Raw genomic sequence first — 18800 nt, forward strand, 5'->3', positions numbered from 1 at the left:
GACTAATCTTTAGCTAGAGTAAGAAAAAAATGAGAGAAGACTCAAGTAAATTAAATTATAAACGAAAGAGGAGATATTACAACTGACACTACAGAAATACAAAGGATCATAAGAGACTACAATGAATAATAATAGGCCAAGAAATTGGATAACCTAGAAGAAATGGATAAATTCCTAGAAACATATATCCTGCCAAGACTGAGACATTAAAAAATAGAAAATCTGAACAGCATCAATAATGAATAAGGAGATTTAATCAGTAATTAAAAAAAAAAATTTTTTTTAAACCTCTCGACAAAGTAAAGCCCAGGACTAGATGGTTTCACTACTGAATTCTTCCATATATTTAAAGAAGAATTTTATTTTGTCAACTAGATCTCAATAAAGCTGAAAAAACCTTTTTATTTCTAAAATTGTATAGAATCAACATTCAGTTGAGTTTCTTGGTAACATTTGTTCCATTTAGAAGAGGTTGAAACATTGGAATTAACCCAGATCCTGCATTCTTGTTTCTTTAATAAGTTAAAGCATTCAATTATATTAATAACTAATATTCTAAATTTAATTAATAGCAGATATAATTTTTTAAAATATCAAGTTTTTATTTACAAAATGAATAATTTCGTACCAAGAAATCATTCAATCCTTTAAATCATTTCCTACTAAAAAATCAATCATTCCATCATTTCCTCACAAAGGAATTACTGTTATCAAATAATTAGCAATTAATATCCATTAATATTAAAACACATTGTAGACTTCTAAATAATATTTTATAAAAATTCCAGTCTTAGGGTTTCCCTGGTGGTGCAATGGTTAAGAATCCGCCTGCCAATGCAGGTGTCACAGGTTCGAGCCCTGGTCTGGGAAGATCCCACATGCCGCGGAGCAAGTAAGCCCGTGCACCACAACTACTGAGCCTGCACTCTAGAGCCCGCGAGGCACAACTACTGAAGTCCGCACAACTACTGAAGTCCGCGCACCTAGAGCCCGTGCTCCGCAACAAGAGAAGCCACCGCGATGAGAAGCCCACGCACCACAATGAAGACTAGCCCTCACTCACCACAACTAAAAGAAAGCCCACGCGCAGCACCGAGGACCCAACACAGCCAAAAATAAAATAAATAAATAAATTTAAATAAATAAAAATTCCAGTTTTTTTCTTCTCCTTCAAGGAACATCTTTACAATTACCCACTTACGTTAAATGCCCATTTAAAATATTTTTTGAATTCTATACCACAGTAAGAAAGAGGTGTTCACATTGAAAGCATTTAAAACACCAGAGAAATCAATGAAGTATTTATAAAGAACATATGTACTAATAATTAGTAGGCTTTAAAACAGTTACCACGTATAAGACACTAACCGAAGCTCATTTTATTCTCACAAGAACTCTATGATGTAGGTACTGTTTGTTATTGCCCCATTTCATTGAAGAGGAAACTCAAGAAAGATTAAATAATCAAGTTCCCAAACTCACAGCTAGTAAGTGGTAGAGACAGATGGGAAATCCAGTCTGAGAGTAGAGTCTGTGCTTTTAATCTCCATACTTTGATGGCCTCTGTTAATGCTTTATTAGATTTTTGTCTTAATCCCCAGAACGATTATAAAATTGAAATGCTCTCTTATAAATTAGATTTTGTTTCTTTAATGGTTTACCAAATAGAAGATATTTATAATTTTCTCAGGAAACTGAGAATTTTTTTTCCAGTTGAAATTCATCCAACGGAAATATGATACATCAGGTACCCCTATGGATTTCTTAAAGTAGCTGTACGTATTTACTGAGGACTAGACTTGAAAGTACTAGATCTCAGAGATTGCTTTGTGAATGTGAGAAAGTCATTATTTGCTGGCTCACCAGTAATTTATTTTGAATTTATTAAATTCATTGATGTGTGAACTGGTTATCAAAGCTTGATAAACAGCTTATAAATCACTTTGAAGTTGGCAGAAATAAATATAATGAGCCAATTTTCAAGGAATTTAAAGTCAGTTTCTCCTCTGTCACCATAAGTTAAAAAGAATGTCTCAGTTGTTTTATTTGGAAAAGAATCTACAATTTATTAGTAATAATTGATGTTTTTCAAGATAGTTAAGGACCATTTATTAAATGAAATAGAATTATTTGCTTAAAGGAAAGAATGCTCTTTGAAAATCCACCAAGGAGCTTCATATGACAAAAATGTTGTTAAAAATTTATTTATAGAACGCAAGCATGACGATGATTCTAATCATTTATAACACTAAAGTAACCTGCTTCACCGAGGTTTGCTCAGGGCTGGTCCCAGAATATGGAAAGAATAAAGCAAGCTTCTCAGGTTCCAAGTACCTACGAATGTCAGAGCCTCACCTTGTGTCACTTAAACCATCACTTCCTTCTTCACACAGGACAAAACAGACTCAGAGGGTTTTAGTAGCTTGTTCAGACCACATGACTAATGAGTAGGAAACTCAGGAGTTGAAACATGTCTATCTAACTACAAACCTGTGTTAGTTTAGCCTTTGGAATAGAAAAAGTAGATATTTTTCTATGTGATAAATTTTAAGGATACAAAAAGGCCCTCCTGGGGCTTCCCTGGTGGTGCAGTGGTTGAGAGTCCGCCTGCCGATGCAGGGTACACGGGTTCAGGCCCCGGTCCGGGAAGATCCCACATGCCGCGGAGCGGCTGGGGCCGTGAGCCATGGCCGCTGAGCCTGCGCGTCCGGAGCCTGTGCTCCGCAATGGGAGAGGCCACAACAGCGAGAGGCCCGCATAACGCAAAAAAAAAAAAAAAAAAAAAGAATCTTAAAAATCAGTTCACTTATATATATTAGAAAACTCTGGCCCTGAAAGGTTAAATGGTTTGTCCGAAATTATATAATAATTCAAATCTAGACTTGGTTTCAGATTTCTTGTACCTGTTTTCCTTCTGGAGATACTCAATATTATTGATGTTTTGTTTCCTGCACCTAAATGCTTATTCCTCATAACTATGAAATACACGAAACCTTAGAATTCTATTATAAACCTCATTTTGAGTTGGTTTATTATACCCCTTGCAAAAGTTTTGGTGCATGTATGATCTCCCTAAAGGAATGAGATACTGCAAAAAGACGAGGACCATTGCATATGGTTGGGAGCCTTGTTGACTACATAAGGATACCCAGTTGAATGAATCAGGAGTGAGAAGTGAAATCCAGCTCACGCTGGACCTGCTGAGCCACAGCATGGCATGACATCCACCGAAAGATGACACCATTTCTAATTTGCATAAAGGTACCATATTGGCTCACACAGGTACTGCAAAGACCTTGGAAGTTAGCAAGAAAAGGTGGGGTATGTGCTTGGACATAAAGATTTTCATATCCAATTTCTATTGGAAATGAATGAAAGGAACAGACTTACAAAGCCAATAATGAGAATGTTTATTAATTCAGTAAATCAGTGCTAGGGTGGGGAGATGTATTCTGTTGGCACTAAGAGTATAATTTTATTTCAGGACAAAAGATTTAGGATAAACAGCAACAGTGTGTCTTACTTCACTGTATAGGATATGAGAACTATTACTAAAGGGGCTGGGAATATTTTTTGAAATGGTTCTACAGAAGGTGAGTGAAATAGAAAACTCTTATGTCCTTTGATTTGATTATTTTGTTTCTTAAAGTCTCCCTGGAAGAAAGCACTGTGATGCCATATATACCATGTTTTAAAAAATCATCACACCACGATGGTGCCAGATTCTGGAGCGTCTCTGAAGAAACACTTTTGAAACCTAAGATATCAAGTTTTCATTTAATGACTATATAACTGGCATTTTCTATTTTAAAGCTGAATACTTTTGAAATGCCAACAATAACTACCCATTTTTGGAGTACCAGGCACCATACTAGGTAGTATGCCTACATGATTGCCTATCTTCCCAAAAAAGAATACTCCGAAAGTTATGTGTTACTATTTTCTTCTTTTCAGTGAGGAAACTGAGGCTCAGAGAAGCTAAGGGACTTGAGAATTACTGGCAGACAGAGAATCAAGTCTATACTGGTCCTGATTTTAAAACTGAGCCCTCTCTACCTCACTGAACTAACCCTATAAGAAGACTTCTACTTAGAGGAAGAACTGGTATTTTAGCTAACCAAAATTTTTATGTAAGATGTAAAATACATTTAGAATTGAATATGATAACCCATGCATTCTCCTACTATTTCCTAAAGTATTAGCTTGGTAAGCTGCCATAATTTAAAGTACATGATGCTTATAATCCACACACTTTATGTAATATATAGCTAATTGCTGAGTTCTAAGAAATCAGTAAACACTGAGTGGCTGCTTACCTGTTCCGATAATTTCTGTCCGTCAAGGTGAGCCTGCACCACAGCATCATTAACGAGCAAGTGGAAGTTCAGCAGCACGTGCTCAATGTCGTATGTCCCATGCATGGCATCTGACAGCTCTTCCAATGACAGGATGTACATATGCCAGTGTGGGTTAAGCTCTGCCATGTGTGCCAAGCAGCCTCGCATGACGTTGAGGCAGTATCCCATGCAAGGCTTACTGAGAGTCAGGCCTTGGCAGTGCGGGCAGTACTGCATCCTCAGGAGGGCTCTGCTGCACTCTTTGGAGAAGTGCAGATGGTCTGTGGTATTGATGACTTCAATGCCCAGATTCAGCGCCTGCAGAAATGTGCGACTGGGCAGCAGCGATCGCCCCATCTGCCCCAGTACTCTTTTGGGAATATTACCAAATGGACTAATGTCCCGGCGGGCCATCTGGATGCATTCTGAGTATTCCAGGGAACTGTCACCAGGGTTAATGAGATGATTGTAGACTAGAGGGAAAAGACTGTCAAAGAATCTGTTTACAAATTCTTCAGGATTAACATCCGCACCAAATAAATAGAGCCCTACATCAGTGAAGAACTCCTGGACGGAAGCAGCGGCCTCTAAGGCCATGTTCCTGTAGGTGTTGCAGAACAGTATACTGGTGTAATTTTCTGCTTGTCTGATGAGAGTTTCAAGGGTTTCTGTAACAAAAGCAGAAGTAAAGGATGAAAAGGCTTAGTATTCACATTAACACTGTTCATCCATCTGCTCCGGACAGTAAATGAGCTTAATGCAGCAAAACTAACCTAAGAATCTAAATGGCAATGCTCAGCCTACTAAACCCAAGTTAGCTTCCCAAGGATAACGCCTGGTGGAAGGTGGGCACTACACACGACACACACATTTTATAGATATGTATTTCCTAGGATCAAACACAAAAAGTGCAGAAATCAAAAAGAAGTTACATGTATAGTAAATTCTTATTGCTTTTATTCATAGTCATTCATAACCTGCTAACGATAGAAAAAAATTGTCACTAAGAGAACAATTTCCAATCATGAGTTCATTATTTATAAAAGACAATGACATTAAATATTTGACTCAACACTTACTGTATTTTTATGATTTCACTTTTTTCTTTTCTTTTCTTTTCTTTTTCAGAATGAAAGCTAGTAGATTATAGACTAGTTACTACAAAGAGAGGTTAAATTCCCAAAGGGAAACCTGAGAATTGTCAGGCTTCCAGAATGTTCAAATTAAAAAGAAAATAAAACATTTCATGATTAAACCATCCTTAAAATTGTCAAACCTTGTTAAGCAGTGGGAAAATCATAAGTTGCATTAACTGATGAAAATAAGTAAGTGTGTGACCACCTTCTGAACTGTCTATCAACTGTTGTTTTAATCATCTTATCTTCAAAGACTTTACTGTGGGATATTTCATTATCTTACTTCTATAATGAATGCTTCCAAATCAATTTCTCCACAGAAAGAACAGAGAATGATTTATCCACAAATTAAAGGAGGTTATAGTAATCAGCAAGTGAAAATTGTATTTCAAAATGATAGCTTTAGACAGCAGTCAACCACCTCGGATATCCTAGTAATTACATTTTATAATTAGCCTAAATATGATACTGGACTGTGTCGATATATAATTAATTATAAAATTCATCAATAAAATTATCTCCCGTAACCCCACTCTTGCAGTTATTTTAAATTAGGTTGTAAAAGACCACACAATAATTCAGCAATCAAACCACTGAGTATATTATAAAAAGAGATGAACAGTAGAATAAAATGAAATGATAAAAGCAAAGTTGCAGGGAGAGCTACTAATGAAGTGAAACTGTGTCATGAATATGCCATAATGTCATAAAAACAAACAAACAAACAAAAAATTTCATGAAGAACACAGGCAGATAAAATACAATACCATGTATTCTGATTCTATTCCAAGACTGATTCCTCTTGAGTTCCCAGGTTTAGTGTGGTATTTCAAGGTGCATGCTATAGACTAAATGTTTGTGTCCCCCCAAAACTTCTTAGGTGGAAACTTAATTTCCAACGTAATGGTATTTGGAAGTGGAGGCCTTTGGGAAGTGATTAGGTCATGAGGGCAGAGCCCTCATGAATGGGATTAATGACCTTACAAAAGAGATCCCAGAGTATTCCCTTGCTAGTTTTGCCACACAGGGACACAGCCATCTGTGAACCAGGAAGTGGGCTCTCACCAGACATGGAATCTGCCGGTACCCTGATAAATTTCTGTTGTTTATAAACCACCCAGTCTACTGTATTCTGTTACAGCAGCTGGAACTAAGAAAGTGCCCCTACCCTACAATCAAAGGGAACAGCTTTAAAGGATGTTGCAACTCTATTGCAACACAGAGCACTCCAAACAAGATTGTTAACTAGGCAGGACTCCTGTGTTTACCCACACCTCTCCAGCGCCCACTAGAGAATAAGCTATGTACTATGTATTCAATGAAAGTGTGAAAGAATGGAATTAGTAGGGTGACTGAAGCCTCCAATTCAGGTTAGCTGCCGTGCCAAGTGAGACTGCATTAACACCAGGTTTCCCCAAATGGTCTGATCACCTGAGCTGTGTGGGGAAACTACACATCACTGGGTCTCTGCACCAGAGTTCCAACTCAGTAGATTTGTCTTGGTTCAGGAGCCTCTATGTGACAAGCAGCCCCAGTGATTCTTTCGATCTGGCCAGGTTTTGAAACACTGCAGTTGCAGGTAATCTGAGGCACGTTCTCTATGCAAGCATTCCACCATGACAGTCTGACCCCAGAGATGCAATTTCAGCCACTACACTGTCTCCACAGACCAATAGGAGTGAGTGTGAAAAGGAAATTAAACCTTTGCAGTTGGAACTAAAATAAAACTGCTGAGACTCTATTTTTTTCTTCAATAATACAGGCTCATTTTGTTTCTCAGCAATTTGTTTGTGGCTATGAATTGTGAAGTTGCAATGATTTTATTTACCAATAATGGTTAAATAGCAATGTTTGCAAACAATTTAGGGTTTTTTAAAAGATAAGGATAGATTTAAAGAAACCCATATATCACAGGCACTCTTACATGCTTTCCACCAGGTTTTCTAAGGTATGTGCTATAGCTGCATTTGTGTCATTGATATCTGCCATGATTCCCTGTACAGTTAATGTAGAATGCTTCCCTAGGCAGTACAAGCGTTCCATCTGATTCCTGCCAACTCTAAATGATGTTCAAACACACAATTTTTTAAAAAAAATTTTAAAGTAAAAAATGAAGTGTTTCTTTATAAATTCCATTCCCATGAAGTTATAATTTATAATGACTCAGGAATATATGGGATTTATCTTTTCAGATGCTATAACTCGTAGGTTTTGCAAGTTTATTTTATGAAAGCAATATTGAAAATATATTTAATATTTAGGAGCATCCATTCAAAATAAAAATGAGGAAAGTATTTCTAAATATTGTTATTTCTTTATAAGGCTGCTCTGCACTACTGTCAATAAACTAAGTTGACTACTGTTTGAGTTAATAATTAAAAAATAGATTTCTGAAAAGGTCTACAATTTTTTACCTCAGACTAGTTTTCCTCTGATTTAGTTTTATTTTTTAAACAAAATAACTAAATAACTGGTAAAAATTAAAAAGTCATATTAAAGCAACATTTAAAAACTTTCCCTTAATATTGTATACATTAAAATTTTAGTTTTCTTAACGATATATTGATTTTACCACCCTTTGAATAAGAGATTGCACACTCCCAGATATCAACATCTGATTAAATACTGAACACAACTGGCTTTTAAAAATATTTATTCTACAACAGATTTTCACTATGCTATTAACCCATCACAATATAAGGATTTTTCTTTCAATCTGTGTTAAAATCTGATATTGACATATTCCAGTTAATTGAATTCCCTAAACATATGTTACGTGTTTTTGAATGTGTCTATTTGTGATTCTATCAATAAACATTTCTTAAATTCAGTCAATGGTGAGAACTGTTGTTCTATAATATATACATTTAATTCTTTAATGCTTAGGAATAAACATACTTTTATGAATCTCTGGGCCTAATAACTTCATAAATTTTAATATATAAACACATATCAGTAACTGAGCAATCTAGAAGCCAGCTAATTGGATAATTTTGTTAGTAATTTTTTCTAAAAAGTTCATAAAATCAGAAGTTGAATTTACTAAAATTAGTTGTTTGTATTAATTCTGAATTTGCTAAACTATCATTTTGTTCTCCTACTATGTTTACCACGAAGTTGAGTGCTTTCATTTTATGGAATTAACATTATGATTTTAACAAGAATTTAAACTTGTCAAAAGAATTGTCAAATGAACAAAATATTTTGCAGTTCTGAAAAAAGAATAACTGACATACAAAACCAGCGTTTATAAATCCAGGGTAGATTGGGTGCTGAATAATTAATCAGATCTACTTAATTATTAAAGAGAAACTATACAGTTGCTTTGATTACAAAGTTTTAATAAATAAAAAATACCCCTTACTCAAGCTATACAAGTAATAGCTTTTTATTGACGTACCTAAAATTGTAACATATATTTAGAATAAACATTTGTTAGGCTTGCTTAAGGAATTTAAGAAATAGCCTAGGAAAAATGATCTTTTTGTTGTTTTTCCATTGAGAATTTCAACAAGCTCTTCTTTTCAGTGATATCAGATCAAGTCTATCAAGGCAGGAACTTCCAACTATCCTTTTAATGCCTAAGAGTGGTAGATTGCATTAAAAGCTACAATCTAATTACTGACTGAATAAAAACATAATTTCTCCCATTATTTCTCATAATTTTTTATGAGAAAATTAATTTATGTATTATCTCATTAAGTAGAAAGTAAATTTGGAATGCATGAAGTTTATCTGCATCTAAAATTTTCTTTTTTTTTTATTTATTTATTTTTTATACAGTAGGTTCTTATTAGTTATCCATTTTATACACATCAGTGTATACATGTCAATCCCAATCTCCCAATTCATCCCACCACCACCCTCCCGCCACTTCCCCCCCTTGGTGTCCATGCATCTACTTAAATGTTCAACATTAACATTCTGTGAAAATTTAACAACAAAACACCTATGACTAGAAAGTTGATATTAACTTTTTCCAGCCCACATCCCCTTTAGACACATTTTATTATAGGTACAAAGAACTACTGATGCTTAAATCAAGCATTTAAATTTAAATAGAACTGGGGGAGAAAAAAATCAGGTGATATTGATTTGAAATCAAATTTGACACATTGAAAAGTCAGTGAAGGTTTACATGCAGGTAGGTTTTTTGCAATGGGAGAAACAATATTTATGGGGCTTTTATTGCTTTAAAGATTAAGTTGATTTCAAAACTAATGATCATGAAATAACTGTTATAGTAACCTCCCCAGCATGACATGAACAGACATTTTATGACCCTTTTCATACTTTTTATAATTTTCTATATGTGAACATTTTAAGATACAAAATTTGAAGTGCCTATTATAATTTAAGGCCACAGACATCCTCAAACATAGCAATCAAAAAGATGAAGAAAGATTAAATCATATCAACCATGGATAATCAGATGATTTTACAATGTGTATCTGTGTTGAAGAGAAATTTTTAGAGTAAATTTACATATTTGTGCATTACAATTCTCAACTCACAGATTTTGTTACTGCAACAGATAATTCATTACTATCCTGCTACATTAGAGCTAGTTTGTGCCAGAAACTATGTATCCCTCTGTACTGCATTACAGATAGATGAAGAGATAGCTAGATCATTTTAAGAGCAATTTCTCAGTCAGTTTTTATCACACACATTACAATGAATTGTAATTCCTCCTACTTTTTTTTATAAAAATGCCTCCCAATTATTTTAATACAGTCACATATAATAATTCATTTAATTATCAGAAGATCATTATAACTACTCTGAAGATATTATAAGAAGCAATTACCTATTTCTCCACTCTATGTTTATACTGAATTCACCCCTATGACATTTGCATATTTCCTCAATTTTTTCATGTGTAGTTAAGTTTTCCAGAATATTAATTTAATGACATATCTTTAAATGTTATGCAGTATGATTTATAATATCATTCTTCAGAAATTAGTCATCTATACAAATAAATAGTGAGTGTGATATTAATCTGTATCACCAAGAATTAACATATTGGTAATTAATCTGGTCTCCTAGGATAAGCACTGCATGGAAAAATGCTTTCTCAACTTTTCTCCTTCCTTATTTCCCTCTCCATTAATTTGGTCATCATGGTGCTTCACATCTATTTCTAATATCATTTTATAATCATTTATTTCCTAAAAGTCAATTTATGATTTTTCAAAGAGTTTAAACTCAATTAAGCACTTGTGTAACTAATAAAATCAGTGCAGAACAGAGACCTCAATGATGAAACAGACCCAGCCATGAGGAGAGGGGAGTGATTTGCAGGTTCAGAGGAACTGGAATGCAAGGTTCTGAGCTGTGAAAAGCTTGTTGACTTTGGAAAAAACAAAAGTTAAGTCAGTGTGATTGGAGACCAGTGAGTGATGGAGAGAAAGGTCAGAGAAGCAGGCAGAGATCACAGCGGCCTCACAAAAAGATGGAAAGGGGTTTGGGGGCTTAATATGTAAAATGGGAAGCTACTGAATAATTTTAAACATGGAGACATGTGATCTGGTTTGCATATTAAAGGGTCACAGTGGCTGCTGTGTGCAGAATCAACTGTTGGGGCAGGGGCATGACTGAAAGCAGGGAGTCCAGGGAGTGGGCTTCAGTAACATAAGTAATAAGATGAGTGACAGGCACTTAAGGCTGGACTACAGTGGCCGTGGGCCAACTTGCCAAAAGTGATGGCACTGGCCATATGTACTGAAGCATAGCCAAAAGGATTTACTGTTGTGCAGCAAGTGTAGGGTGTAGAGGAAATGGATAAATGAAGGATAATTCTGAAGTCTGTACCTCAGCAGCTGGATGTACGCCGGTGCCATTAACTCAGATAAGCAAGACTATGCATGCACTGTGTTGACGGTGTGAGTTAGAAATTAAAAGTTCTATTTTGGACATGTTAAGATTGATAATGCCAATTAAAAATTCAAACGACATTTATCAATACACAGTTAGATAAAACAATAATAATTTGGCTCAGGGGAAAAGTTGAGGTTGGTGATATAGATCTGAGACTGATGAGTCATGGTGCTGGATGAAATAACCCAAAGAGAGAAGATTGGGAAGGGTGCAGAGATTCAGGAAAAGGAGGGTAGCCAGCAGAAAGAATGGGAATAAGAAGGCAATGAAGGAAAGGGAAAATCAGGAAAGTGGAGTGTGCAAGAAACGAAGGGAAGAAAGTGATTCAAGTAGAAGAAAGTAATCCATCATCTCAATGCTATTAAGAGGTCAACTGAGATGAGGAATAACAATTGACCATGGAAACTGACAAGACAGACTGCTCTTACTGACATTGGCAAGATCTACCTCAGCAGAATGTGAGCACAAAAGAGAACAGGAATTGTTAAATTCCATATATATGTGTTAGCATACAGTATTTGTCTTTCTCTTTCTGACTTACTTCACTCTGTATAACAGACTCTAGGTCTACCCACCTCATTACAAATAGCTCAATTTCATTTCTTTTTATGGCTGAGTACTATTCCATTGAAGCAACTATAGACAACGCTCTTGCAAATGTTTCCTGCAACGGATGTAGAGAACCAAGGCCGATGCCCAAGGGATATATGAGGTCAAAGGTTTCTGGTTTTTTGAGGGTGGAGAATTTACTGGATGTTCATTTGCTGATAGGAGTACTTTGATAGACAAATAAAAATTGATGACTGAGGAGGGGCATGGGAACTGTGGGAGAATATTCCTTGAATAAGAAAAATAATGTGAACTAGGGCGTGTGTGGAGGCCAGAATATTGGATAGATCAGTGGAGACTGAGGTAGCCAAGAATGATGGCAAGAGAAATTAAGGGAAAGAAAGTCAGTAATAAAATCTTGAGTTGGTTAGAGATGATAACCAGAAATCTGATAAATGACAGTATGTAGTAGTACATACTAGCTACTGGTACTACTACTAGTACTATGCTAGCAGGTTGTGAGTCTTTTGGCAGGTACCAAGGGGAATTTTCTTGAGGAGAATGGGAGTAACAATGTGGATAAAGGAACACGCACCTCCTCCAACCATGGAGAACACTTCTATTAGTTTCCTATGACTGCTGTAGCAAATGACCACAAATTTAGTAGGTGAAAACAATAGAAACTTATTCTCTCACCATTCTGGATACCAAAAGTAAGAAAAATCAGAACCACTGGGCTGAAATCAAGATAGGGTAAGCTGAGCTCCTTCCAGAAACTCTAGAAGAGACTGTTCCTTCCCTCTGCTGGCTTCTGGGGGCTGCTGGCTTGTGGGCAAGTAACTCCAGTCTCTGACTCCACAGTCACACTCTCTTTTTTTGTACATCTCAAATCTCCTTCGCCTCCCTCTCTTAAGGACATATTTGAGCTTCGAGGGCTCACTCAGATATTTCAGGATAATCTCCCCATTGCAATATCCTTGATTTAATCACATCTGCAAAGACCTTGTTTCCTTATAAGTAACATTTACAGGTCCAGGGATTAGTCCCTGATATCTCTGGAGGCCAGTATTCAGCCTATCACAATACTGATCATGGAAAACCAAAAATGTCTACCTTTGACTAGCAAATTCAGGAGGCAATGATTCTAACCTAGACTCTTTCGTGTACCAATTGCATGAGCCATTTAACTTCCCTAAACATCAATTTTATCTTTAATAAAATGTATGTGATAGTGCCTGTTCTGACTGTGGGATAGGGTAAGTACAGGGTGATACCTGGTGAACTCTCCCTCCTCTCACGCCTATATCCTGTGCTAGAAAACGTTTTACGAATCTCTGTAACCTCCTGCCTTTTCTGAGGGGTCATGGGTCCCTTGAGAGAGGGATCTTGTCCTGTTCATCTTTATATCTCCCAACCCTTGGCCCATGGGAGCTCAATACATTCTGATAGGTTCAGGTTCAAGTCCACTCCAGTTAAATACTAGTTGCGTGACTGCAAATTTCTTAATTTCCATATGCCTCATTTATTCTCATCAGAAAAGAAGTAGAGTAGTGGTACCTATTTCACAGGGTGGCTGTGAGAGTTAAATGAATTTGTACAAGCTACATACTTGCATAGTGCCTGCAGGTGGAAAGTGCTTGAAATACATTAAAGAATCATAATAATAATAATCCCTCATTTCTGCCATGTACTTGCATATCATAAACTAGATGTTTCATTAAGTTCTTTTGGTAAATTAATTCACTTGATTTTCCAACTCATAGTGTGGATACTCTTAACAATAACAATAATTAGAAGAACAATAATAAAAATAATAATTATTATTATTGCTATTATTATTCCCATTTTAAAGATGACCAAGCTGAAGCAACAAAAACGTAAGTGAATTTCTCAAGGTTTACATAGAAAGTGTATGGATTTAAATCCAAGCTTCCTGGCTCCAGAGTTTGGGTTCTGAACCTTTAGGATACATGGTCTCTTTTTAAATACACTGAAAGTCTATTTAAATTATTTGAAATTGGGATGTTTGGTATGTATTTAAGCCCCAAACAAAACAAAACTTTATTTATATACCTGAACAAAATGCAAAGATTTCATTGTTAATTTAGCACATTGAGCCATTATGTGGAATAATACAAATTAGCTACTATAATTATTCCTCTTTTTGGAAATTAACTAATACCATTAACCAACACTATCACTATTACTATAGCAAAAATAAATGAAGAGAAGGCCCTACATGTGTTGTGTTGGAGTCAAATAAGCTGTGTATTTTCTAATATTTGGAATTATTAACTGAAAAATTCATCCTTATCTCTGAAAAGAATACCATGTAAGATCTTTATCACCAAAGACATGTGGAGAAGGAAATAAAAACTGCTTGCTCTTTTACCACATCCAACCTTCCAAAAAAAAAAAAAAGTTTATATTTGAAGAGACTGTAAAGAAAGATGCACCAGGATTTAGTTCGAACAAGGAAGTCAAGTTCCGTTCAGAGATAAAGGTTGAGGAAATAGGGATGGTTGCTGGTAACAGTCTTCAAGTTCCATTAGGGAAGGGTGGAAGGTTTGGGCAGGCAGAAATAACTGATTGGGTCAGATCGGGGTTGTCCTGAGCCACTGACATAGTTCAGAGGTCTCTAGCAACCTCTTCCTAACCAAATGCAATGCTCTTCTCAGGGCTCACACTCTCCTGGTTCCTCTAGCCCTGAAATCTAATGATATTGATTCTCTTCCATCCTATACGAGTACATTTATTTTTTCTTTCACTCGTTCCTCTAAATCCTAGGCCAGATTTTTCAAAGCCATGGTTCTTGTTCCATATGACCTTGTTCAAAATATAACACCACTCAAATAATAGTACATGAAACCCCCAAGCTGATAACTCTGAAATTTACATACATTCCTCAGTGATTCCCAAAGTTTTTGTTCTCAGGCTCCTTTACATTCTTACAAGTTACTGAGAAACCTGTAGAGCTTTTATCTTGGAGGGTTGCATTTATAAATATATATTATTTTAAAAATAAAAATTGGTAATTATTTTAAAATATTTACTAAATACACTTAAAAAATAATCATAACAAACTTAATACATTAGAATAAAGTACATATTTTGGGAAAAAAACCCTGTATTTTCCCAAAAAAAATGTTAGTATGAGAGCGGCATTATTTTATATTATTGCAAATTTCATTAATATATGGCTTAATAATCAAAAAGAGCTGGATTCTCATATCTGCTTCTGGATTGAACTTGTTACAATATGCGGTTTTGGTTGAGATAAATGAAAAAATCCAGCCACATACATACATACAGTTGCCAAAGGAAGGCAACTTGTATGATGATATATGTAATCATCTTTCCGGATAATTAACATTCTTCTTTGATGTAATTAAGTGCTTGACCAAAACCTGACAAGTACTTAATTGCAATGTCCTACTGGTCTGTATTTTACTATAAATGGTTTGGCTATCCATGCGTGATTTTGTAACTTATGCACTGACATTTGAAAAATATTGGTTCATGCATTATTCATATTTTCCCAATGCTGACACAGGTCATCATATCTGTAAGTATTAGGAAACTTTCAAGTTTATGGTGACAGCTGTAAGTTTTCTAAAATTCCAATTTTCTCTTGAAAGGTCAAATGTTAAGCACTGCCAACAACGCTGTAAGATGTTTTTCTTGAAGTGGCAGGCTCATCTCGGTCAACTTTGAGAAAATGTCTGCCAGTACCCAGGTCTAAATCATCATATTTTGTCTGTCAATCCTTTCTTTTCATGAAAAAAATGTGTTCAGGGGCTTCCCTGGTGGCGCAGTGGTTGAGAGTCCGCCTGCCGATGCAGGGAACACGGGTTCGTGCCCCGGTCCGGGAAGATCCCACATGCCGCAGAGCGGCTGGGCCCGTGATCCATGGCCGCTGAGCCTGTGCGTCCGCAGCCTGTGCTCCGCAACGGGAGAGGCCACAACAGTGAGAGGCCCGCGTACCGCAAAAAAAAAAAAAAATGTGTTCAGGAAAAAAAGTGGCTAGTTCAGCTTGCAATTCAAACTGTGTAAGTGCCTTTCATCAAGGCAGCCATTATAGGACTTCCCTGATGGTGCAGTGGTTAGGAATCTGCCTGCCAATGCAGGGGACACGGGTTTGATCCCTGGTCCGGGAAGGTCCCACATGCCGCGGAGCAACTAAGCCCGTGCACCACAACTACTGAGCCCACGTGTCACAACTACTGAAGCCCGTGTGCCTATAGCCTGTGCTCCGCAACAAGAGAAGCCACCGCAATGAGAAGTCCTCGCACTACAACAAAGAGCAGTCCCCGATAGCCACAACTAGAGGAAGCCCACGCGGAGCAACGAAGACCCAACGCAGCCAAAAATAAATTAATTAATTTTAAAAAAAGACAGCCACTATAATTCAGTATGCCGAAGACAGACTTCATGTATTTTCATGTCATCACACAGAGTATAGAAAATATACATAACTGAGGGTCGACGTTTAACAAAATTAATAATTTTTACTGCTTCATCAGGACATTTTTCAGTGAAACTGGATTTTTTTTCCCTGCAATTTTGTAGATGTAAAGAATACAATGACTACAGGTACAGTTTGGTGGCACGAATCTAATTTGTACTAAAGCTCCAACAGTTTTGCTCACCACTGTGTTTGCACTGTCAATGCAAAAGCCAGTACAGAGAAATCGGCAAAGCAAGTCTTCGTACTATGAAAATTGTTTTGATCTCCTATACATCCTGAAAAGATCTTAGGAGCCTCAGATGACATTTGGAGAATGGTTGCTGAAGCAAACACTTCCTAACTAGTTTTTAATGCCTAACATCCACCTGGATCTCTTTTTGCCTACTATGCCCTTCTACTTTTCTCTGCATCTGTCTGACTTTCTTATTTCATATGTTAGGATCAGCCTTCTAAGCATCCAGGCTCAGAGTCCTGGGACTTTTCATTCCTATTTCATCCTGCCTTTCACCTATTTATTTAAACACAATGTTCACTCAAGGACCAAGTCCAGATTCCATAAACCTGAGCAAAGCAACGCGATTTTATTTACGCTGCTGGATCTCTAAAGCATGCTTAAAAGGATATCCAGGTGCTAGAAAAGCCCGTTGTCAAGTAGTATGTGGCATTCTGAATTAAAAGGAATCAGTTGGATTTACAGTCCCTCTAACTACATAATTATACTGACCTCAGTCTTTCCTTTTAAAGTCAGCTCTATACAATCCACAAACTCACAAAAGCAAATGATTCCCATCTAATACTGAGAGTATCCTCTAAATAGTGGTGGTTCAATTTACTCTGTTATTATATTTATTTATTTATTATTTACTTAATACATTTATTTATTTATTTTGGGGCTGCATTGGGTCTTCGTTGCTGTGCGCAGGCTTCTCATCGCGGTGGCTTCTCTTGTTGTGGAGCACGGGCTCTAGGCACGCAGGCTTCAGTAGCTGTGGCACGTGGGCTCTAGAGCGCAGGCTCAGTAGTTGTGGTGCACAGGTTTAGTTGCTCCATGTGGGATCTTCCTGGACAAAGGCTTGAACCTGTGTCCTCTGCATTGGCAGGCGGATTCTTAACCACTGTGCCACTAGGGAAGTGCCCTGTCATTATATTTAATTGCATTTATTTATCTCATTATGTCAAATCACTGCAAGTCATTGATCATATTTATTGGTCTAAGAAATATCTTTAATTTATATACTCTTCTAGAGAATTTTCATGGATTTGTTTTCCCCAAATAGTGAAGTACAAATATGTATCTTAGCATCTTACATCTTCCCCATTTTATGGTTCCTGGGATATTTTCCCACAGTATAGTGTTAAAAATACATTTGTTTGTTTCTATTAGCTTTATAGTAATGGCTAAGGAATTTCACTGAGCAATACAAGAACAGTCATTATATAAATTCACACTAAAGTAAAATATTGATGAGGTCTAACCGCCTTATGTTATAATATTAGGAAACTAAAAAAAAAAAAAATTAATTCCATCCTGTAATCTCTTGATTTTAGAACATCCTAGCCATGGTCCTCCAGATCTGCTGCATTGTGTTGCCAAGTGTCATGTCTGAGTGCCAGCAAACAGAGAAAGAAATGGATTGAAAGTATTCACTCCAAAGTTACAGGTAGTTTAATTAATATACTGTTTCTACCTTGACAAGAGAGTAACTCCCTCAGATGGCAGGCAATCTTTTAGACCATTACATTCTTTCCAAACAGCAGGAGGAAAAATTGCAATACTTTCTGATAACTGAAATGGGTTATAAAGCACAAAATCAATCAGACCGAGAAGAGTCTGTTTTGCTACAACATCCATTCCTACTTTCATAGATGTTGTCAGAAAAATATTCCAATAGTAACATAGTCAAAAGCACAAAGCATAGGAGGTAACAATGATGTGATTTACCTATAGGATGCTAACAGCCCTTTATAAATTTGCTGGAAATCGAATTTTTTTAATTGTGCTTCCAGAGATATCTTTAGAAATCTAAAATTTAAATAATTATGATTTCAAAGATATGACTTTAGACATAATATGGATTTTATTTATGAAAATCTACCAAATGCACCCCCCCAAATATTTGTTAAATAAAACTGGTAAAGCTTATTGCTACAATTTTACCAAACAAGGTCAAAGCATTTGGAATACCAGTGTATCAAGAACACAAAAAATATGATAGATGTACTAAAATTCATCTCCCAAATGCTCCATAATCAGTGCAGGGACTTTAAGCTCTCTCCTATTAAAAATAAACAAATACAATTAAGCCCTTCAGATAAAGAAGTTCTAGAACCGTTCTCACGTTCCACTGCCATGTTTAATTCAGTCAAAACATAGTAGTCCCCTTGTAGCCAATGCATCAAATGTCATAAAGCTAGAGTTAAAATCTA

General features: G+C 36.2%; 1 protein-coding gene across 1 annotated transcript in view; it reads right to left on the reverse strand.

Moving 5' to 3' along the window:
• GPC5 (glypican 5) overlaps nt 1-18800 on the reverse strand; it is a 1357540-nt gene that overhangs the window by 1105595 nt on the left and 233145 nt on the right. The window contains exon 3 of the mRNA XM_067713048.1: nt 4317-5005. Coding sequence (XP_067569149.1) covers nt 4317-5005 — 689 coding nt within the window. The remainder of the gene's footprint in view (nt 1-4316; nt 5006-18800) is intronic.

Source organism: Pseudorca crassidens, chromosome 18, assembly GCF_039906515.1.
Source record: "Pseudorca crassidens isolate mPseCra1 chromosome 18, mPseCra1.hap1, whole genome shotgun sequence".
Taxonomy (NCBI): Eukaryota; Metazoa; Chordata; class Mammalia; order Artiodactyla; family Delphinidae; genus Pseudorca; species Pseudorca crassidens.